This window comes from Chlorocebus sabaeus, chromosome 20 (genome assembly GCF_047675955.1).
Source record: "Chlorocebus sabaeus isolate Y175 chromosome 20, mChlSab1.0.hap1, whole genome shotgun sequence".
Lineage (NCBI taxonomy): Eukaryota > Metazoa > Chordata > Mammalia > Primates > Cercopithecidae > Chlorocebus > Chlorocebus sabaeus.
In genome coordinates, this window is record NC_132923.1 from 62,209,831 (window position 1) to 62,234,904 (window position 25,074).

Below are 25,074 nucleotides of genomic sequence, written 5' to 3' on the forward strand. Positions count from 1 at the left end.
ATGTACAGAAATTCTATCCGAAGAAACTAAACAGTGATATTTTATTCCAGTTTGATTCTTTTCTAATCTAAAGGTGGTGTTTGCCTGAGGGAAGGTAAAGTACCTTGAAATAATATAGATACAGGAAAAGATTTGTAAAACATTTGCTGGGGGTTGGTGGTTTAAGTTGTAAATGAATTGCTTGATTATATCTTTATTCTTGCTTCATATAGCCTAATATATTTCCTTGTTAGCATGTACTTTTTCTGAATTGCAAAATATTTATGGAGAAATTGCAATGCTTTCACAGATTGTTGAAGTAGGTTCATCACATATAGTGTTAAGCTTTGACATTTTTCAAAGGGTAAATATGTTTTGACATTTCTTGATGAACAGCTCAAATGATGAAAAGCAACCATCTTTCCTTTGTTGTCACCCTATTTCCAGGTTTGATTTGAATATATATGTATACAAATTCTTTTATTGGATGGCAAATTCACTAGACTTTCAAAAGCTTAACCTGAGTGAAACAAAAGAAACAATCACGTGCTGTTTCCTGTCTTCCCACCTGTTTCAGAGAGGAAAAATCCTTGAAAGGCTTTCTTTTCAATTTTCCAGCTGAACACCCTCAATAAATAGTTTATGATACATCCAGCAGATCTTAATGTGGTAGGAGTGAAAAAGTAATTTTAAAATTACAGGAAACACTGACACCAGCTTCAAAAACCTTTCTCTCTGGTAAGCCAGGATTCTTCACATGGCCCGCCCTGATGTTGCTTTTGCACCGTGATACCTATTGTGATCTTGGAATTAAATAGTTCCCATTTTACAGAAATCAAAATCTCCCTCCTTTTTTATTTTCCAATCTGGATACATCTTCTTTAAATTTGACTTATGATCTCCAAGTGTCCCTGAGATAAAGATAATAATCCTTTTGAGATATTGCCATTGATTTTTTTTTCTTTTTTAACTTTTTTAAGTGAATAAGGAAATCATCCAACACAATGTTAGTGCCCTTGGTAACCTAAACTTTCAAAATAGTATACAGATTTTTAGCTGTACCACTCCCATTAAAACTATGGAAAATCATTTCAGCTAATTCTGCATATGCTTGGAACATTCACCCCTACTGATCTACTAAGAATTAGAAATGCTCAGCTAAGCTGAGTAATCACCAGGTAGTTAATTTCAATTCCTATTCTGGTATGGTTTTCAGAATGTTAAGCTACAATGCCATATTTATTCCAAGAAAATATATTACACACAATTTAAAATATAACGAATTTAAGGTGGCTTCTGATGTGAACTACAACAATTTGTAGCTCACAGCTGTTAGTTAATGGTGCAGATTTGTTTTTAGAGATAAATGTAATCAGTTAAACATTTGACTACCACATTCATCTAACTGAATGATATCTACATGCAAATGTAGGGAAGTAAAATTTAGAGCACAGCAGCCGATAGATCATGTTCTAGTTTGCAGTAAACTGTTCTCTTGAATTTCTACAATAGATTTTTCAAGTTTTTGCGTTCAGTTGGATTATTTGACAGGAGAGATCCTTGAGGCATGTTTGTTTTACAAAGTTCAAACGAATTCTTTTAGGTGATCTGATTCCTTTGTTCAGAAACCTCTATTCTAATTTCTCCTTTTGGGTTTTAAGACCTTTTACCTTTTGGACTATATAGGCTTATTTTTTTGTTTCTTTAAACCAAATGTTGCTTTAGTCAATTCACTTGGCTTCTCATATTGGTTGTGATATAGGTTTGTGTATGGAAACCATAAATGTAATAACATTGGCATAAACGAAAGGGTCTCCTCCCCATCTCAGCATATACATGAGTCTCAGCTGGCATGCTATCTTAACTCTATGAAGTCATCAAGAGTCCAGACTCCTTTTGTGTTGCTGATCTGCCAGACTTAGGGTATCGCTTTTATCCATAAAAGCCAAGATGGCATATCACCATTTGGATATTTCAACCAGAGGGAAGGGTAAAGTGAGAGCACATATCTTCTCTCTAACCACATGACCTGGAAGTTTCATGTGTCACTTCTGCTCACATCTTATTGGCCAAAACTGAGGCATACCTCTACACAGAATTGCAAGGGATGCTGGGAAATATCATCTTTATTCATAGTAACCATGTTCCCAGTGGAAAAAAGAAAACAGATATTGGGGAATATTATCTTTGCTACTCTTTCCAGGTCTTGCTCACAACCAGCTCTCTTCCTGGTTGGATGTTCAAATTTATCCTTCTTCTCTGCTTATCCACTTTCTTCTCTTGTTTACCATTTGGATAAAATCCAACTGCTTTTGTGGAACTTTAAGTTGTATTAGCCTCCTTGGCTTACCCTAAACGTTCTAAGAACTTTTACTTCTAAGTTACGGTCTCAGGTATTTTATTGTCTGTTTGGCAGTATTTGTGTGGTTCATTTGACACTAGTTGTTTTGTGTTGCCATTAGATGTTAAAAAATACTTTTCATGTTCTCACGGTTTCTATGGTGGAAATTCAATAAATGCTGACTTAACAAAATCAGAGATTTAGCAACATATGGCATGCTTCTTAAGCCTAATTTCTAAGGCTGGTTTTTGGTAGTAGGAGCTGCCTTATCATCATTTTTTGAAGTATTTACACATACTTTTCCAGAGCTGAATGTTTGTTGTTCACCATTCTTTAAAGTCAATGTATTAAACGCTTTTCATTAGTCACTTATATACCATCCTTCTCATCCTCCTACCTAAATATGTATGTACTGTTCCTGATAGGCTTTCTACTATTTTATTGCATTAGAACAATTGGGTCAAAAGTCTGATGTATTCTACTTTTGACACATTGCTAACCTATTTTTCTTTTTTTTTTTTTCTTCTAAGACAGCATCCCACTCTGTGGCCAAGGCTGAAGTGTAGTGGCACAGTCCCAGCTCACTGCCGCCTTGACCTGCCTGGGTTCAGGTGACCTCCCACCTCAGACTCCGAGCAGCTGGTGCACAGCACCACACCCAGCTAATTTTTGGATTTTTTGTAGAGACAAGGTTTCACCGTGTTGCCCAGGCCAATCTCCAACTACTGGGCTCAAGTGTTGTACCCACCTTGTCCTCCCAAAGTGTTGGGATTATAGGTGTGAGCCGCTGCACCCAGCCACATTGCTAGTCTTTATACTAAACTAACAATATTCTTTCAATGCCCCCAAAGGCACTTCTAATGCATTATACTAGCACTTCTGGCATTTGCTGCAGTACATTCTCGATTAGAAAATGCATCAATCAGTGGCTCAGCAGGAGACAGATGGCTCAAACAAACAGTGTAATCAGAAAGTGTTTAATAAACTATTTGCAAAGAAGTAGGCAGGGCTAAGGAAATCCAACTAGGGATGCTAAGCATGCTAGGGTCAGCATGTCAGAAGCCACAGCACCCAGGCCTAATGGGAGAACAGAGGAATTGGATACCAGAACCAGCTGCTAGTACCTGTAACTGGGAGAGGGCTTCCCAGAAGGAGCTGTGGACTTTGGTAGAGGGACCTACCTGGCCCATTATGACCCTGCACGGTGAGTCAAGGAGAAGAAAGACCCTAATCTCATCTCCTGCTAGTGCCTCTCACTGGTGGACTCCAGCTGCAATCCTGAGGTTAGTGAGTGTAGTCCCAAAAGGAGTGACCCCCAAAGTCTAGGTCAGGCCAGAGAAGGTGAACGGTAGATCTAGAGAGACAAATGGAAAATATCTAGCATAGAAAACATATCCAATTCTATATACATTTTCCAAAGTTGACAGTTACATTTTTTTTTATTTTTGTTTTCCTAGTATTTCAAGGATGCCGTTGAATAAATTGCAATGCATTTCCTTTCCTCTTTTGTTTGAATTATACTGTCGCTTTTACTTCAGCACCAGTCTTAAGGCTGAAAAGATTCAGAGTAGAGTTTATATAGAAGACATTTAGACAGAAATGAGTCCATTCCAATAATATTCTTTTAGACCCCTAAAATAGGAACATTATTCAGCGTAACATTCAATTGAGCAAAGCCATTGTATGAAGAGCATAAATTAGTTATTGTCAGCAAGTTTGCAGTATGAATAAAAATACAGGAATGTAACAGAGGACATCTCCTTTGTCTAGAATACTCTATAATTGTGGCATATAGTTATGTAGAGGACTTCAACACCATATGTTTTAACAAATACTTTGGGTCATAAGGGTATGTATAATGGAAGGACATAATTAAAGTTTAATCTGTTCAGTAAAAAGGCACCATTAATTACACTAGGCAATTTATTGGGTTATTAATTGGTTCTGGAAACATGTCAAGATACTAATTTAAATGGAATTTTTTCCCTTAATTGTCTAGACAGCCCCTCGACCATATACTGCTCCAGGAAACATGCAGCCTCCAATTCGATTACAGCCTCTTCCCAGTCACCCTGCAGTAGAAACTGTTCCAAAGGTAACTTCGAGGTCCAGATCAAAAACCTCATTGCTGGAAAACGAAGCTCTGTTTCCCATTGGGGTAAATGTTATTTTTGTCAACAAATATATTTTCATTTTTGAGTAGATTATTATAGGTAATTATAGTGGTCAAGGTATTATATTAGATTAGAATCTACACAGTGAAAATTATATTGTATATGTATACAATACTTACTACATACTTGTGATTAATTATGTCTTACTCAAATGGGAAGGCCTATAATTTGTGTCATTGAGCAAAAAAGTAAAGAACAGATTGGTAATAATGTATGGTGATTTCTCATTAGTTTACAAGGCTGATTGAAAAACAAAGGGGAAAACTTTTCCGAACCAGATATGACTTCTATCAGAAAAGGCCCAGTGTTGACTTCCTCCAAATTTTAAATGCATGAAACCTAGAAAATGAAACTTTCCAAGAATAGGTTTGCATTTGCATGCTGACTTACTTTCCCATCAATGTATGAAATTGCTTCAAGTTTGACTTTTAGAAGGTTGAATATAGAAAGAAAAGAATGTCCATCTTTAAAAAATGCTGAGTTAATCACACATAGGAGCTTGTTTCTGCTACCCTCTCAAGGTTATATCTCAGATAATTTTCCCTTATTTAATAGAGCACAGGAAGGAGTTATGGTAACCATGGAATATGAGTTACTTAAATAGGGAGGAAGAATTAGTACATTCACTAATTTGGAAGGTATTGTTAATTTTTCTAACATGAAGAAAATTTTGCCAGCTTAAGAAAAAACCTGCGACATGAGTACAATTGTCATTATGTTCAAAGGAATGATTATGTTTCATTTCTTAAGAAACATAAGACACATGAAATTAAGATATTTTTATTTTTAATTGACAGATAACCTTGACACTAAGAAATTAATTCAGACAAATGATTGTGTTTCACAGTAAAAGTATAAATACAACACTAAAAATAATAATATATTAATCCACTTAATGTGCTTTTCAGTTTCTGAAGCACTTTTCATAAATCTTATTTCAGTTAATTTAATAATAGTTTTCTAGAAACCAAGAGAAATTAATCCAAAAGTGGTGGTGCTTTATCTAGGGAAGACTACTTACAGTTGGGCAGGAACTTGTTGAGTCATATGTCAATTAGTTTGACACTTTCTAGGCTCTGGTCTCCACTTTGAAGGCCCAGAGAGTTCCTGTGTTAGCCAGTGTCTGGGAATAGTCACATCTTGTGAGACTGTCCAGGCTAACTAAACGAACTCAAAACAAGCTCATTTTTCCCTAGATAATAAACAAAAATAGGAAACTCAATGGTATTCAGGAGCTATTTATTCACCAAGAGATGTCATAGTCAAAGCTTATAGAAGTGCATTATCCCCTAGTAGGCAGACATATATGAGAAGCCAAATCACAATGAGAAAGTTGCCTAGTGAGCATGGAATCAGAATGAGGGGATACAGTGTAATAGAATGTTAATCATATAAGGCCTAGATGGCCTGATACACTCGTCTCATCTTGGGAATGGGCTAGCCAAAGGTACCAGAAAACTCAAAAGTCTTTGACTAAAACCCTCTTTATCCTCCAGCGGTAACTTTGACATTAGGACTAGAAATATTCAAAGTCCAATGGGTAGGATTTCCTCTCCCCTAGATAGTACTCGGATGGGTACTTTCCATGCTTGCCAAGGTGATTATATTCGTTTTTAAGTTCCATAATTATTAATTCTACTTTGATCAATACTTTGTCCCATTAGATACGTGGACACCATCAATCAGGTATTATTTAAGCTCTGCTGGCTGGGGAGCAATTTTTTTTTCCTTTAATGTGACTCTTCAAATCTGTTCTGAGCCACTGGATAGATTTACTAATTGAATCTTTACAGGGCCTTTTCCTGTTTCAAGTTTTTGGGGTATGTGTTATTGAGAGCAGGCAGCTAATGGTAGCTCTCATGTGCTGACAAGATTGAGATAAATTCCACAATAATGTCAACTAGCTAAACTCACTTTTCATTTAGTAAATATTTATTGAGCATTTACGATGGCCTAGGTACTGCTTTAGGCATCAAGATAGCCAAAAGTAACTTATTGGAGCTTACAGTGTAATGTTCACAGACAAAGTATACTGTGATTATGTCTTATCTGTAATTTTTTTCAATGGCACTGATGATGACAATGATTTAATATAAAATCGGACAAGAAGCTCCTAAAGAAGAATAATACTCTGTACAGCGCTGAGCATGTAGTGAGCATTCAGAAAACTCTTATTGCTTTTTAAAAGAGTAAAGTATATACATGTTGAAAGTACTTGAAGGTACAACAGATAGAAGTAGGTTGAACTTTGCTAAGTAGCAGCAGTGAGAGTCTTTAATTTAGGCAAAAGTGATTTGGTCACAAACAGACTGGATGAGATGCAAATGAGTAAAAATAATGACTTGATTGAAAATGAATGTCCTTAGAATGAGAGTTTCTCATATATCATTGGTAGAAGTAGAAATTAGTACAAGTATTTGTGAAGGCAATATGCAAATATCTATCACCATTTTAAATGAACACGCTCAAGCATTTTAACAAGTAGGAATTTATCCTAGGAATACACACATATGTATAAAGAAGCAGATTCAAGAATATTTTGTACTGTTGTATTTGCAATAGCGAACAACTGGAAGATGCCTAAGTAATAGCGTATTGTTTTACCTTGTTGTGTTATATTAAAGTACATTTAAAAAGTATAAAGCAGGGGCCGGGAGTGGTGGCTCAGGCCTGTAATCCCAGCACTTTGAGAGGCCGAGGCGGGCGGATCATAAGGTCACAAGATTGAGACCATCCTGGCTAACATGGTGAAACCCTGTCTGTACTAAAAATACAAAAAATTAGCCGGATGTGGTGGCGGGTGCCTATAGTCCCGGTTACTCGGGAGGCTGAGGCAGGAGAATGGCTGAACCCGGGAGGCGGAGCATGCAGTGAGCCGAGATCGCGCCACTGTACTCCAGCCTGGTGACAGAGCGAGACTCCGTCTCAAAAAAAAAAAAAAAAAAAAAAAAAAAAAAAAAAAAAAAAAAAATGTATAAAGCAGAATTATTGCACTGGCATGAAAAGATGTCCACAATGCTGTTGAACTAAAACAAGCAAGGTAAAGAACAACATGTTAATGTTTTTGAAAAAATGATAAACCATTTCTAAACAAGGCATGCAATTGATTGATACCTACACAGAAATCATTTTGTTTTAAATCCTTAAATTCAAAAAGTTCTAGATTCATTGATTTTCTTGTCCTTATTATTTTTTTACTTACTTTTATTTTTTATTACAATATAAATATGCTCCATTACAGAAAAAATGGAAAATATAAGAAAAGCAAAGTTAGAACGTGACACAATGCAATATCAACCATTCTAACAATTGTGAACTCCTTGGTGAATATCTACTTAAATCTCTTTCTGTTCATATGCTTTTTTCAATCAAAATATGGGCTATCCATCCCCTTCGCTTATAAGTTCCTTTTGCTCATTTAGCAATGAGAGATATTTAGAGAATGACTTCTCTTTCTACAAAATAATTTTTCACCAATAGCCATTTTAAAATACAAACTAAGTTGGTCAAAAATTAATTAGAAATTTCAAAATAAACATAAGTACAATATAAATTGATATTTTAGAAATATAAGTAAATTTTTGCAAAATATATAAATCTACTTAAATATTCCTTAAAATTTGGAAAACTACCTCAGGTACACAAAAATTACCAATTTGTGAAAATTCAGTGACTCACTTATACCTGACAAATGTAATTATTGACTATACCTTTGGTGTTTTTTAATGATTAAAATAATACATGCTGATTAAACTCTAAAACAGTATGAAGGTATATCCCTAAAGGCAGCCCCACATTCAATTTTTTTCAGTCATTGTTGTTTTTAATCAGAATTCACACATAAATTATTTAAAAGAAATTTATGGTCATACCATATGAACCTTTTAATTTCAGGATAAATAGATTCATGTTATTTTTGTTTAAGCCTAGTGAGATCTATCATATGAACAAAGCAAGATTTAGTTAAACACCCTCCTATTGATGGACTTATATGATGTTACATTTTGTGTGACTAACTTCCTTATATATATATGTGTGTGTGTGTGTGTATGTGTGTATATGTATCCTTACACACATTTATATTAGTAAACTTGTATGGTTATTGGTGTAGGATTTATTCCTACCACTAGAATTTCTAGGTCAAAGGGTATGTACCTTAAAATTTTGATAAATATTTTAATGCTCCCTCTGTAAATGTGGTAATAATTTACTCTAAATAGTACATGAGTTATTTATGCTAAACAGTACATGCCAGTTTGTTTATAGCTTTGCAAACCCTGCATATTCTAATACCTAGATGCTTGAAATCAGAATATGAGAAAAGTACTAATTTCCTATTGCAAAGTGGGCTAAAGCTCTGCTTTAAAGCACAACACTTCAAACTTCTTGATTTTAAATTGTTTAATTGTGTTGGATTTAATGGATTGTTGAAGAAAAACCCCAAAAGTACTATAAAAAGTCATCACTTTATGTTATTTAAAAAATATACCACATAAGGTTAGAATTTTATGAATATTTAATTTGCTGCAGATGCTACAAAGTGTCATTTTTCAGCAGACTGGAATGTTTTGAGTTTGTCTATTGATATCAGTTGTGTTTGCATGCAATGTCAATCATTTAGGCTTGTCTTTAAATTTGGGTTACACTGAGTCACTGATTCTGTTTCATTGCTTCTTATGTGATGAAATATGATTACAGGGCAAGAAGGCAGTGATGAAGTTCAGGAACTCCATAGGCAATTCACAGAGAATGAATTCATATCAACTTCCAAACATTAACAGTTACATGATGCCTATTCCTCCTCCACCACCCCCAAATGGGAAAATCACAAGAGAAAATAGATCTGAAACATGGAGAAGGAGAAGATTTCGTCCAACCACTGCTCCAAATGGCTTAGAACCTCTTTTGACCAGGGTAATTATGGAACACATTTTTCTTTTATTAATTCATCACAGATTACATTGCACTATTAGATTTCTAGGTTTACAGTAAAAGAATGTGGAGGAAATTGCATGCAAAATATTCTGTGTAAAGAAATACAATTTTATAAGTAAGCTTGAATGAACCTGAAACCAAAGACTTGAGTAGTTCAGTTGCATAATGAGTTTAGCAAAATTAATAATAAAAGATTTAACAACTTTTGTGGTCAAATTTAATTCGAACAATACGTATGTCCAAATCATTTATTTCCTTAAATGCACCGATTCAATCACATGTTGTTAGAAGTATCTTAACATCTAATTTGTAAAAATTGAGAAACCTTGATATACCTAAAAAACATAATATAGTTTTTTTTTTTTTTTTTTTTTTTTTTTTGAGACGGAGTGTTGCTCTGTCGCCTGGGCTGGAGTGCGGTGGCCGGATCTCAGCTCACCGCAAGCTCCGCCTCCCAGGTTTACGCCATTCTCCTGCCTCAGCCTCCCGTGTAGCTGGGACTACAGGTGCCTGACACCTCGCCCAGCTAGTTTTTTGTTTTTTTTTTGTTTTTGTTTTTTTTTTTTTTTTTTTGAGACGGAGTCTTGCTCTGTCGCCCGGGCTGGAGTGCAGTGGCCAGATCTCAGCTCACTGCAAGCTCCGCCTCCCGGGTTTACGCCATTCTCCTGCCTCAGCCTCCCGAGTAGCGAGGACTACAGGCGCCCGCCACCTCGCCCGGCTAGTTTTTTGTGTTTTTAGTAGAGACGGGGTTTCACCGTGTTAGCCAGGATGGTCTCGATCTCCTGACCTCGTGATCCACCCGTCTCGGCCTCCCAAAGTGCTGGGATTACAGGCTTGAGCCACCGCGCCCGGCCTAGTTTTTTGTATTTTTTAGTAGAGACGGGGTTTCACCGTGTTAGCCAGGATGGTCTCGATCTCCTGACCTCGTGTTCCGCCCATCTCGGCCTCCCAAAGTGCTGGGATTACAGGCTTGAGCCACCGCGCCCGGCCAATATAGTTTATTTTTAACAATTTATGGCAAATTACTATATCATACCTAGAAAAAATTATTTCGGTGTTCTTTGAAGAGATTACAGTTTGTTGTACTCATTTCCTCAAAATACTAGTAGAAGAAACAGTTTTAAGGCCTGTTGGACTTTATAAACATACAAGCTAGTAAGAAAGCAAAATAGCTCTTCATTTTTATTGCGTTAAATATACAACCAATAGCAATTAAATGAAAGTTTTGTGATTGGCAAATAAGCTGGGTTAACATTTCACTGGCTGACCATCAGGAAATGAAGTGTCAGCATGCACATAGATTCTTAAAAATCAACCTCACTTTCAGGACCCTTATTCACCCCATGTCCACATCTCACTCCCAGCAGCTGTCCTTACCTCTAACCTTCTCAAAAGAAGGGGACCATCTTCTTCCTACTTGCTTGAATTTCCTTCTTTCAACTCTACTTTTACCAATTCTCTCCCTTTGTTGCTGTCTTTGACAGATTGTTTTCTCTCTCATCCCCAAGGCCCACCTTGCCCTGTGTCTTTGATAAGATACTCTTTCACTGTTGGTGGTACTTCGTATTATCTGTCATTCTCTCTAATTTGGATTTGCCACCGTCCTCTAATATTCATCTCTGTCTCTCAACATATCCAGGCCTTAGATAAAGGAGCAAATTCTTTCCTCACATGATGTAACCTTAGACTTCTGTTTTATCCTGTTCTTCATTAGTAAGTTCTCTATAGAGCCTTTTACTGGAGCTTAGTCTAACAACCCCAGGCAACTCAACTTACAACAATATTCTTGCTCACAATCTTATCTACTGTTGGTCTTATCTACTTGCTCACAATCTTATCTACTGTTGGTCAGCTGTAATTCTGGGACCCAGACTGGAGAAACAGCTCAGAATGAAAGAGTCTGGAGTATGTTGGCCTCATGGGCAACAGAACCACAGAATGTTTTTAAGGTTCCACTCAGGAGTGGCACATGTCACTTACACTGGAATGCCATTTGGCAAGCCCTTGACCAAGACTGACCTCGGAGTAGGAAGTATCAGTCTCTAACAGAAAAGGGTGGTAAATATTTACAACAATAATAGAATCTACCACATCCACTCACTTAATTTTTCACTCTGCATGCTGGCATTGGTTTCCACCTGGCCAATGAACATGCTCTCCAAAGGTGTGGCTCACACTTAGCAAAAACAGTGACTTACTCCTCATTCTCAAACACTTGGGTGGCAGGATTTGATTTTCTGATGTTAAAATGTAACACTGGGGTACATTCTACCTGTTCATGCTCTTTAAAAAAACAAGTTTAAATGTCTCACAAGCCACAAGAATATATAAAGTCTTATCTATATATACAAGTTCAACAACAATAACCAAGCAAGCACCATGCACTCACTACATCTTCACAATGAACTCTACTATCATATTATGCAGGAGCCCCCTTTTTCCTGCCCCATCATTCTTTTTTCCAGAGCAACCGCCACACTGACTTCTCTGTGAACTATGTCCCTGCTTTTCTTTAGAGTTCTATCGCTTATATGCACAAAACTTCAGAAATAAGCTCAAACCTAGCATTGTAATGAAAGGACACGATTTCTAGAAGAAAACAAGCTGAATAGAATCTTTGGGTCACAGTCTGGGTTTGGTTTTTAAACAGTTTTAAAAGCCCCTTCTGGGGAAGTCAGAGTGGTCAGGTCACGAATGTGTCAAGGTTTCTGGTGAGGTCCTAGTGTGAGTCAGTCACTGGATGTCCAGCAAGAAAATGACCAGGGGAATGGGCTTCTGTAGCTGGGCATGGAGGAGGGAGCAGCAGCTTCTTCAACCCAGGGTCATGACAAGTGAAGCACAAATAAGCATCTGAGCCAGGTTCCCCTGGGATTCTGCATTCAGGTTAGAAGCACAGCATGGTGTCAGCAGGCATGCTGGCTTTGACAGGCCTTATCATGTCTGTCTCCTGAGTCACAGGGCTTCAGTCTGACTTACTCTTTTTTTTTCCCCCCAAGAAAGAAAACCTTTTTTCTCTCTTTTTGGAATCTCTATTTTGGGAATGTTAGAACTACTAGACTGATGCTCTAAGATTCTTAGCTTTTCTCTCCTACTTTCTACCTCTTTGTCTTTTTGTTCTACTTGCTGAGAGGTTTTTTCAATTTTATCTTCCACACATTCTACTGAGTTTTTTCTCCTGCCATGTTTCAGTTCTAAGAACTCCTTTTGTGTTCACTGAATGCTGCTTTTAAAATGCATCTTATTCTTGATCTGTATGATTTTAACTCCTTGGTATTTGTGGAGACTTGCTTTGTGAGCTAATATATGTTCAGTTTTGGGAAAGAATCATATTCTTTAAATGTTGGAATTAGGGTTCTATAAATGTCCAATAGATAAATGTTAAGCATGTTACTCATATTTTTATATTTGTAGACTTTTTATGTGTTTCATCTCTTAGTTCTTGAGTTATAATGAAAATCCATTCTCTATAATTATGGATTTGTCAATTTGTCTTTGTAATTATGCCAAGTTCTGTTTTGTATATGTTTAGAAAATCTTCTTATATGCTCTCAGACTTAAGATTATTTTAATCTTACTGGTGAGGAGATCCTTTTTGTCATATTACTTTTTGTCTTAAAATCTATTTTGTCTAATAATACTTCTTATTTTCTTTAGATTAGTGTGTGTGTGTCTTTGTATGTGTGAGTGTGTGTGTGTGTGTACTGTATATGGAGAGTTGACATTTGAATAACATGGGGGTTAGGGATGTCATTACTCTGCACAGTTGAAAATTTGTGTATAAACTTTGACTCCCCCAAAACTTAACTACTTATAACCTACTGTTGACTGGAAGCCTTACCAATAACATAAATATTCAATTAACACATATTTTGTATGCTATTTGTATTATATACTGTATTCTTACAAAGTTAAGTTAGAGAAAAGAAAATGTTATTAGGAAAACTATAAATAAGAGAGATTACCTTTATAGTACTGTACTGTATTTATCAATACCATAAGTTATGTCTTCTTTTATAAAATGAATCCTCCACCTATGAGCAATCTCAGCTAGAGAATTCAATTCAATCTTTTCTTGTAATGTCATGACTTTGCTTCTTGGAATGCTTCTAGCTTCACCAGTAAAACTTTGTTGAGTCCCATGATGTTATTCAGTGTTTACAGTATTTTGCTAAACACAGTGAAAAATATGTAAGAACTTTGAGAGACTACTTTTTACTCTGATGGATGATTTACTAAAGAGATGAATTGCTCATGTGGACATGACTAGTGTCACATGGCATTTTAAGTGGATACTTGCAACACTTGAGCTCACTACAATAGCAACAGAAGGTGCCTATGAAATTATTACAGCAGTATAGTATGTACTGCAGTTAATTTTATGCAGTTATGATTTAATACTGCGTCTTTATATTTGTTTACATTTATCTTAATTGTAAATGGCACCATGCATGGTCTGTTAAGTGTATGTGTAAGTTTTGATAAATCTTAACTTTTTATAATAGATTTGTATGTATTTTATGGTAGTAAATGATAAAACAGACTAGCATCTACATATATTTTATGCATTCATAACATACCTTTTTCTTATTTTTCAAAATATTTCTTGCTATACAGTTTGTCTTCAAGTCTTTCAAATTGTTGTAAATCTCCAAAGAATTTTCCAATATGTTTATTGAAAAAATCTGCATATATGTGGACCCACGTGGTTCAAATCCGTGTTGTTCAAGGGTCAACTGTGTATATGCACATATGTATGTGTGTGTATATGCATATGTGTGTATATATTCCTTTCACTCTTAGTCTTTTGGTGTCTTTAGTTTTAAACTTTAGACTTTAAATATGTTTATGTAGCATAGGGGTGGATTGTGTTTGATTCAATCTGAGAATCCCTGTTCTATTAATACATGAGTTTAGTCCAAGTATAGTTATTTTCTTTAGTGATATATTTAGCCTTATTTCTACCATCTTAGTTTTTTTTTTTAAATTTGCCATGACATTTCTTTGTAGAATTTTATGCTATTAAGTGCCTCTTCCTAAAACCTCTCCTCTCTTGCCTTCCACGGCATTTTGTTTTCATGCTTCCTTGCTGTCTCCTTTTACGTCTTGTCCTACTCCTTTGTGATTCCTTTTCATCTTCACCCATAAATCTACCCATCCCTATAGGCTTCAGCCTTTACACTTGTTTTTCTATTCAAGATGTAGTCATCTTCACACATGATTTCATGCTAGATGTCTGTTGGAGTTGACTCTAGCCCTGATTCTTAGGCATAGAGTAAAATTGACTCACTGAGGAGAGTCACACACTTTTACATTAATACTTGAGTTTAGTTTATTTAGATACAGAAAAGATTAATTTAAGGGGAGATGGCTATTGTGACTAATTTACACATAAATCCATCTTTCGTTTTATGGCTACCATCCACCAAAGAATCTTTTAAAGGCTCTTAAAAAAAGGAAAGAGAGTAAAAAGCGATGAAATGTGGCTTGCTGGTAGCCACCACCTGCTTCTCTATGAATGTGTAGAACAACATGGTTTCTGGCTTCTGTAATTCATGTCTCTGGACATGATCAGTAGAGCCAAATGACAAGGTGTGTTAAGACTCACAGTCCAGCAAGTTGTCTCTGGACTCTGCTGCTTTGTCCTGTTTTGCTCTAGCACCTTCAGAGCTTTGTACTACATTTACAGAATCCATGAGACTAGTTACATTTTGCACTAAGGTTTACGTCACTACCTCCAGACTTTTGTGTTCCCATTCAGATCGAGGTAGTCTAACCTTACCAGTCACCTACTCTACACAGAAGCCTGCTAAAATGCGGATAGTTTCATATATAGCTTTTATAAAAGTGAAAGTACAGGCTTCCAAATAAGAGCCTACTTAATGGTTATGTTTATCTATTTTAAAAACCAATAACAAAGTTTGCTTTTATTTTTTGTACATTTTTTGAAAGAGAGGGCAAAAAGTTTATGATACTAGTTTGGGACTTTTCCATGAAAGCCCCCTATCTACCTCCTAGGTACCAAATGAGCCCTGTGCAATTACAGATGCCCAATTGATAGGTCTTACTGCTCCTCAAATTCAACATGGTTACAACTTAAGTCAGTTTCTTCATTCAGTTGCCTTATTTCTCTTAAAGCACAAACTTTTGTCCTGTAATTTGGCCTCAAAATCTGTAATTTCTTCTTCCTTGTGCATTGCACATCCAGCTAGTTGTTAAGTTCTCTAGATCAGAGATGTCCAATAGAAATAGAAGACAAGCCACGTATGCAATTCTAAAATTTTCTAATAGTCAATTTAAAAAGATAAAGAGAAACAAGAAATAAATTTTAAGATTTTAATTATTTTATTTAATCAAGTATATCTAAAATATCATTTCCATGTGTAATCAATATGAAAAAAATTTAATTAAGTATGGTATGTTTTCTTATACTATGTGTTTGATATTCAGTGAATATTTTATACTTACAGCAAATGAGCTACCTTTCAAATGCCCAGCATCCAAATGGGGGAAATGACTGCTGTCCTGGATGGCACAACTTTAGATGCCACCTGAACAGTGGCTCATGTCTCTGACAATCCTTTTTCATACTTACTGCTACATCTCTAGTTCAGGGACTTGGTAACTAATCTCTTAATGGAACTATTGCAGTCATCTATATACTTGTCCTGCCTCTAAATGAGAACATAGCTCAGTCCAGTTTTTATTGATAATGGCAAATGATATACTAGGTCCTGAGGTTACCAAGATGAGTAAGACTAAACTCTTTCTCTCAGAAAGATTGCAGTCTAGCAAGAGAGACAGATATATAAAGCATGATTTTATTGTGATGAGTACTATAATTATGATATAAATAAAACACAGTAGAAACACAGAGGAAAGAAATATTAGTTCTGACTGAGGAGATTAGAGAATGCCTCATAGAGAAGGTGGCATTTGAAATGGGCTTTGAATGATCAGTAGGAAGTTAGCAGATAGAACCAGGGAACTGAGATTGAAAGGCAGGAAGGGAAAAAAAGAATGAGCAAAATTCATCTCGTTTTTATTAGATTCTACATAATGGTGCTAAATTAAACTTTATGGAAAAACTCTCAACATGCTCCTCTGCTGCTTGAAACCTTCACTAGTTGACCCTTTCTTAATGAAAGTAGGTATATCGTTCTGTATGGCTATTTTAAAATGTGGGTTTTTAAAAATTATTCAGGTTTGGTGAGACTTACAGATTAAGAGACAATTGCCATCAAAAAGATAGATTGTTACTCACAGTTCCCAAGAGGAGGGGACACACCACGTGCATTGGTCAGGGATCCATCCAGAATAATGTTTGCCAATCTGGGCATTGGAGTCTAGCTAAATTAATAGGTAAAATTAACCATCACAAGGCTAGGTGCAGTGGCTCACATCTGTAACCCTAGTGACTTGAAAGGCTGAGGCAAGAGGATCGCTTGAGGTCAGGAGTTTGATACCAGACTGGCCAACATAGCAAGACCCCATCTCTAACACCTGTAATCTTAGCTACTCAGGAGGCTGAGGCAGGAGGTTGGCTTGGGCCCAGGAGTTTAATACTGTAGTGATTGCACCACTATGATTGCACCACTACACTCCAGCCCAGGCAACATAGCGAGACCCCATCTTCAATAATATTAATAATAACCCTTACACTACACCATGCAGAGCCACACAAGGAAGCACCAGAGTAGATTAGGAAGCAGAGGGAGTGGGGAAGGAAATGTGAGCAGGAACCCTTATTATGATTTCTGTGGGAAGGAAGGAATAGGTGAGGTAGATCCTGAAAAATCTAGAGCTCTGATGCCTCTGTAAGGGATGAGGTGTTTCTGGGCATGTTAGGAATAAGCATGAGGTAAGGTTTACACAGTAGTAAGAAAAATGGCCCAGAAGAAAATGAAAAGAGAAACCACACTAAAAGCAAAGTGGGAGGCAAAACCAGCGAGAAAGAGAAGAGAAAGAGAAGAACATACATAATGCAGTGCTGTGAGGTTTTCATACAACCAGCTGCTCCCTAAGTCTTTGGGATATGAACACTCTTCCTCTGGCTTGTGTCAGATTTTCTCTGTCTAGGGCCACCAGCATCAACATGGGGATTGCCACTCTTTATGTTCAGTCTGGTTTTGTATCAATCTTTATCAAGGAATAGTTACCAAAGTTGGTGTTTGGTTTAACAAGACACTGTGAGTCAGTTTTCTTGTTCTGGTAACTATTGAGTTCCTATAAATGTACCAAGCTTCCTATTTAGGGTGGAATCCACCTACTGTAGCTTTATCAGAATATGGAAAGGACAGAATATGGAATGCCTAATTGTTCCATGTCTGTGTCCAGTTGGATCAATGTTAATTCGGTCCTTACTAAGCGTCAGCACTGGCAAGTTACTGGGGGCATGATATCAGTAGGACGTCATCCTTATCTACTGAGAGAGAGATAATACAAGGAAATAGTTCCAATATCATGTGACTCATACAATTATAGAGGCCTGGAGATTAAAAGTAGTTGATAGTCTTTGGGCCACTACAATCTGTTCAGTTGCCAGACATTTAAATGTAGCATGAGAAATTGCAATCACTGGGAGATCATAGGTGTTAGAAAATATAACACATTTTATGTTGTCTGGGGAATGTTGGAACTTATCCCATGGATAATGGGAATCACTGGAGGGCTTTAAGCAGGAGAGTCACATGATCTATTTAATAACAATAGATCCTTCTGATTTCCAACAGGATGGAGATTTTGAGGGATATCAGACTAGAAGTGGGGAGACTAATTCGTAGGGTGACCATACTTCTCAGTTTTCCTGGAAGAGTTCAAAATTCTGCCCTTTTCTCCCCATTTCCTAATTATTAATAACACTTCTTTCCCTGTGTGTCTAAGTTTGGATAATAAATTTCATGGTCACCCTACTTGGTGTCCAGAATTCACCAGGGCTTTGTGAAGCAGATGGAGAGGAGTTACTGCCCGACACTATGAACAAGAACAGGCCCTTTGACACCTATACTGTTTGTGTGGGCGTGGATAAAAGAGATTTCAGTGAAAACTTAGTATATCAATTGAATGCTAAATGTTGCAAATATATAATGGCTAGTGGGTTAACCACTCAATGGACTTGCTGTTTATTTATCAGCTCAGTTGTACTTGCCTGAGAAATCTGGAAAGAAATGAGAAGGAAAGTCATAAGCAACTGGTGAAGGAAGTCAGAAAGATGAGCTTTAGTTATGCAGGGGCCTGAGGCCTTGCTCCTGTTCTTCAAACGAAACTGAATTTTCGTGAAAGGTTTTGATACTTACTTGAGGATAGCAGAAAGGGCCAAGAAACCTTTTAAAGTTTCATCTGTCTCTGGTCATTATATCTTTGCAAGATGGTAAGTATAGAGGCAATTCAGTCAATTGAAAGAAACTACTGTTTGTTTCCTAGTGCATATATTGAATCACAAGCTGTCACTTGGGCCTTGTGTTAGAACTCAGAAAAATTTACTTGGTGGCAGTAATTAGGGGATATTTTTTAAAAAGAGAATGAAATAATGAGACCCAAGAGAAAAGAGATGTTACTATCAGAAATAAGCTTTAGTGGAAAGAAATATGAATAAGAGGAAATGAAAAGGATAAGGGTCTGCCTTTTCCTGTATTCTTCTCTTTAAAAGTTTTTCCTTCCAGTTTCTCATTTCATACATAGGACACAGGTCTTTCCCTGACTCTAATCCCACTATTACCTTGTATTTATATAGTGCTTATCTCCTACAAACTCACAGGGCTACCTCTAAATCCATGCTGCTTCAGAAAGTATTACTTAACAAAAGGGGGATGCTTTTATTTAATCAGTCACTTCATTAAGGTGCTAGGCGCAGCTTGGAGCTGGATTTGCCTGAGGTCTGCTGATTGTGCAGTGGGCTGCACACAGGTTTGTCACAGCTCCACAGTTGCCCAGGCAAGAGGAAACATGGGATTATGATTGTCCAAGTAGGAGCCAGACCTGCCATCATCCCTTTGCTTCAACTGTGATTCAGGGAGATGTTTTTAATCTGCAAGAAATTATCCAGTTTGCTGATTTACTTTCATGGCTCTTGATGCCCCTGTAATATGTCTGTTGATTATCTCTTTATTTGAGAGCTCTTCCTTCCAACAGGCAAGAAAATTTGCTTGAATTTTTAAATCTTGGACTTTCTCCCTCATTTATACTTTCAGACCGTTGCTAGCAGAATTTCATTCCATCAGATTTCTTTCCTCTGGTTTTTGCTTCAGAGAAATAGAATGAAATGGAAAAAAAATATCTGAAGTGGAAGAGGATGAGTTTAGGGATAGAAATATTTTAGTAGTTCCTTCAAAAATGTTTGTTGCAACTTTGTTATTCTTTAGAAAATTTATGCTTCTCATGCATCTATAATTTGATGGAATCAACTCAAATTACTGCCTTGGATCCACTTAAAGTTGGTCTCTGCACATTTTTTGTCTAGCTTAAAATTGATTTTTAGAAAAGTGAAGTAGATGAGAAGGAAAGGCTGGCCTGTGTACAATTCTAGAGGGCTAGGATTTTCTTACTAGGCCCCCTTAAAGTCTTTCAACTCTCTCAGCCTTTCTTATTTCTCTGCCTCTTCTTCCTTTCCTTTTTTCTGCCTCTCCTTCTTCCTCTTCGTCATAGAGGTTAGGCAAACAATGTGCCCATTCACTATGATGAAAATATTTCAAACAATTAATTAGGAGTCAATGCCAAGGACATTGATTTTCTGGCATACACATTTGCTACATATTTTATAAATAATTTAAATTGGGCAATGCCACAGGATATCAAATAAGTTTATGTAGTAATTTTAGAGACTTTGTTGGGTAGATTGTTTTGATACTATAAACAATATTGATATTGGGTTTTCAATTAACTGAATGCCCCTGTGAAACTGGATAGTCCCAAGCACAAATTATTGATGACCCCTGATCTTCAGAATGACCGTAGAAGAAATCACACATGTGCCTCTCCCTCTCAGATGGAATAAGCCCGGGGAAGGATATGTTGTCAGTGCTTAGTTGTAAAGATAAAGCAGCCAATTACAAAAACTATTGCTAAATCTCTAAGTCAGTACAAATTGGAACAAAATAATGTTACTAATATTTATTTAGTTCATTTGTTTGGATTTTTATTGGAGAACCAGCTAAAAGAGCCAAAAGTTTCTTCTTGGTGTCTTTGAAATTTTTACTATATATAACAAACACAACCCCACACACCTCCCCACATACTTGCACTTAAAGTAAAAAATGACAAACTCTATCCAAATCCCCAGTATTTACATTAAAAATACAAAGCCAAAACATATATGTTATAGTTATTTAGGAGGATTTAGTTTGCAATGGGTTTGACTTTTTGTGCATTTGTAAATTGACACTTTATTTAGATTTTGTTGGTAGGTATTTAAAAATAACCTTCTTTATTCTTCATATTACAATGTCAGGTAAGAACTCTGATTAGAAAGTAATTTGTTAATAAGCCTCATTTTTTTGTTTATTTCAGGATTCAAGAAGGATTCATAAAACATCCTTGCATAGTAATGCAGCTATTACAATGATCTATTTGGGGAAAAATGTGCACCTATCTTCTGATAATCCTGACTTCCGGGATGAAATTAAAGTTTATCAACAGCACTGTGGTGGGGAAAACCTTTGTGTCTACAAAGGCAAACTACTTGAAAAAGGTACACATAAAATGTGAATGTTTTTTAATTGCTTGGAGTTGGTGCTATAGATAAGCTGCTGTTGATATAATATCAAAATGACTTCAATCACTTTATGAAATTATGCATATCCAGGGACTTATAAACCAGCTGCCTAAAAGTAAATCTAGATTTACTGCTCTATGATTGAAACTGAAGCAGCAATTACTCTCGCAGATTGTGGAAGAAAGGATTTGGAGTGATTTAACCTGGTAACAGATTAATTTTGGGATGGAGATATATGATCATTAAAATGTTGCACGAATAAGCTGTCCCCCAAATTACAAGTTAACTATTTGGCTTGCCATAGTGAATTATACCATACATTATTCTAAGAGAAAAATACCAGATTGGCAATTTGTTCTTTAGAAGTATGTTGAGATAAAATCACAAATCCAATAAACTGCAGGGTGAGTCACACCTAAATAACTTGGTGGAGAATTTGGCTAAATAGCTTTTCAGTACATTTTTGCTTTCATTTGATCATAAGTCCACGTTTGTCAGCATGGGATAATTTTTATATGCAACATAGGTTTTCACAAATTATACTGTAATGGTTTTTCTTCAATATTTAGTTCAAGGGAGCAGCAGTGAAAAGAAATAGTGTTTACAGGGTTATATTATTACTTCTTTGCTTAAGAAACTGGGTCCAAAAAGTAATAGCATTTTTACCAATTAAAAGAAATATTTATATTTGGATAATCTTGGTAGGAGTTAAGGGGAAAATTAGGGGCAAACATGGAATTTTTACTTTTAGTCTTTCTGATTTCCCTCATTAATTGAAGACAGTGACTATCACTTAACATAAAATTCATGTCCTTAAAGAGAGACTATAAATTCATATTGAGGAATTACATATGGAAAACTTTCCATCACAAAAATGGTAAACACTTAAATGGTAGTTTTAACTTCAAGTGAAACATAATATGATGCTCAATGATGTTAGAAACAGTTTTTTTTCCATTTTAATTTTATATATTTGGTGGGAATGCAATTTACCTTGTTTATTTTGCTGTAGCATTCCAGAGTTCATTCCTTTCATTTTGTAGATGAGGAAAATGAGATGATTCCAGAGGTGGAGTGGCTCCCCAAGGTAACACTCTGACCAGAGTTGAGAGAAAATCTCGAGCCCCTGGCTAGGTGCAAGGCCCTTGGTCAGTTCCAGGCAGCCCCAGTGAGCTATTCTGAGTAGCATGGAGTTTCCTACATTTTCATGATATGAGTGGTATGAAATCCCTAATGATAGTAGCATAGATGCATACACTTTTTTTTAAAAAAGTATAACTTTCAGCTGTTAATTTAGGAGAATGCTGAAATTAGCTGTAAAGTCGGAATTAACATGATGAAAAACTGTCCTGGACTTTATATCATACTTTATTCAACAAAATGCATATATAACATCTATTTGCTGGAAAACATGGTAGATACAAATTAAAAAGGAATGCGGCTTAGCTAAATGATTCTCTGGTAGATGATGTACACTCTGTGACGAGAGTGAAAAACCAAAGGTTATGGGAGAAAGGGTGTTACTTGGCTCAGTGTTATTTTGCATACATATTGATGCTGGGACGTTTTGTTATGGCATTGGACAGTCTTGAATAATAGGATGGAATGGGGACTTAAATAATTGAATCTTGTCCATGCAATAATTTTGTCTCAGCTTGCCCTTGATTGCCAGGAAAGTAATTGTTCAAAATTGAAAAGTTGGGTGGCTCAGAGTTGACTTGTGGTTCAGCAATCTTAGCAATTTAGCTGGACTGAAAAGAATCTGCCCTTTCTACAAATCAAAGCTGTGCATGATTCAGTAAAATGTGAATAGGGTTTTAAAAGACTTCCGTTAACAAAAGTTGGAGAGGGAGCATTTAACATTGTGCTTGGAACAGTAAACTCATTAAAAATTGACTTTTGTTAATTCATCTTGCCTTTTTATTTGAAGTATCAATAAAATCAATTATTTAGAAATGTGGCAAGTGCATCCTTTATTCCCAAGTAATTCATGATGTCTTGAGATTTGATTTCAGACTTCAATCCACAAACTGATTGTTTATTATATACACCTATGAAGTTACTGAATATTTTCTGCTACTTGTAGAGTACAGTTTCTTCACAGGCATTTTTATTTGCCATGTTTATCTTTTCAGACAACACAAACCATGGCTTCTTGGGTTCATTTTAAGTGCAAAAAAAAAACTAACATTTTTTTTTTTCTGGCTTTCTTAGAATCCCTTCCTTTTCTGCCCCATTTTCTTGTATTTCCATAAACGGATCCTGTTGCATCTATCTGTGCATTCCTCATTATGCTCTGACAAATACAGCTGCTTCACTATCCCATCCACACTTTTATTTTGCCTTTGCTTGTGCTATTTCCTTTGTCTATAATACTTTCTCTTTTCTCCTTTTCAAATTCAAATCTTACTCATCTTTTAGGACTCAGATTAAGGCTATGCAGCTTTCTCACTGACTTCTCTGTTTTATCCCAATAGCTTTCAGTCAACACTCAAAACTGAAGCAGTTCATTGTGCTTTGACTTACATTAACTGTTTTTAATTTTTTCTTTTTTGAGAGACAGTCTCTCTCTCTCTCTCACCCAGACTAGAGTGCAGTGGCACAATCATAGCTCACTATAGCCTTGAACTCCTGGGGTAAAGTGATCTTCCTATATCAGCCATGCCCATCTAATTTTTAAAATTTTTTTATAGAGATAGGGTCTTGCTATGTTGCCCAGTCTGGTCTCAAACTCCTGGACTCCAGCAATGCCCCTGCCTTGCCCTCACAAAGCATTGGGATTACAGGCTTTGGCCACCACACTCAGCTCTGTTTCTCGTTTTTCTTTTATTCATTGACTTTTTCTTTCAGTTTTAAAGAATAGCTTTATTGAGGTGTAAATTAAATACCATAAAATGTATTCATTATAAGTGTATAATTCAATTTCTTTTTGGAATTATACAGAGTTGTGCAGCCATTATCACAAACTAGGTGTGGGACATCTCCAGCACTTCAGGATGTTCCCTTGTTCTCTTTGACAGTTGGTCCCTGTCTCAGAGTCAGCCCCAGGAAGACACTGATCTGCTTTCTGACTGCACAGATTTTCTTTTCTGGACATTTCCTATAAACACAATCATACCATGGGTAGTATTTTGTCTTTTTGCTCTCACTTAGCATAATGCTTTTGAGAGTCATGCATATTTATAGTATCAGTAGTGGCTCTCTCTTTGTATTGCTAAGTATATTCCATTATATGGATATACCATATTTTAAAAAATTTATTCCCCAGTTAGAGGACATTTGTACTGATACTAGTTTGGGACTATGAACATAAACACACAAGTTTTTGTGTAGATACATGTTGGTCTTGATTAGATTCCTGGCTGTGGTTTTGATTGCTTTTATATCTAAGTATAGGTCACATTTTTCCGTTTTCAAAAACATGTCTTTGGATTGCTTGTTAAAAACTCCATATTTAGGTGGTATATATATTTTTTAATTTTTGTATTATTTTTACTTTATTTATTTTCTTAATTTTTTATTATACTTTAAGTTCTAGGGTACATGTGCACAACGTGCAGGTTTGTTACATATGTATACATGTGCCATGCTGGTGTGCTGCACCCATTAACTCATCATTTACATTAGGTATATCTCCTAATGCTATTCCTCCCTCCTCCCCCCTCCCCACAATAGGCCCCGGTGTGTGATGTTCCCCTTCCTGTGTCCAAGTGATCTCATTGTTCATTTCCCACCTATAAGTGAGAACATGCGGTGTTTGGTTTTCTGTTCTTGCAATAGTTTGCTGAGAATGATGGTTTCCAGTTGCCTCCATGTCCCTACAAAGGACACAAACTCATCCTTTTTATGGCTGCATAGTATTCCATGGTGTATATATGCCACATTTTCTTAATCCAGTCTGTCATTGATGGATATTTGGGTTGATTCCAAGTCTTTGC

The 25,074-nt window shown here is 36.2% G+C and overlaps 1 protein-coding gene across 4 annotated transcripts in view; it reads left to right on the top strand.

Annotated features, from left to right (window-relative positions):
* ERICH3 (glutamate rich 3) overlaps positions 1-25,074 on the top strand; it is a 113,424-nt gene that overhangs the window by 31,249 nt on the left and 57,101 nt on the right. For 2 of the 4 annotated variants that reach the window (XM_007978286.3, XM_038001778.2), the window contains exons 6-8: positions 4,320-4,478; positions 9,193-9,408; positions 20,932-21,112. In XM_007978286.3, coding sequence (XP_007976477.3) covers positions 4,320-4,478; positions 9,193-9,408; positions 20,932-21,112 — 556 coding nt within the window. The remainder of the gene's footprint in view (positions 1-4,319; positions 4,479-9,192; positions 9,409-20,931; positions 21,113-25,074) is intronic. The other 2 variants (XM_038001781.2, XM_073007207.1) reach the window with 2 other exon arrangements.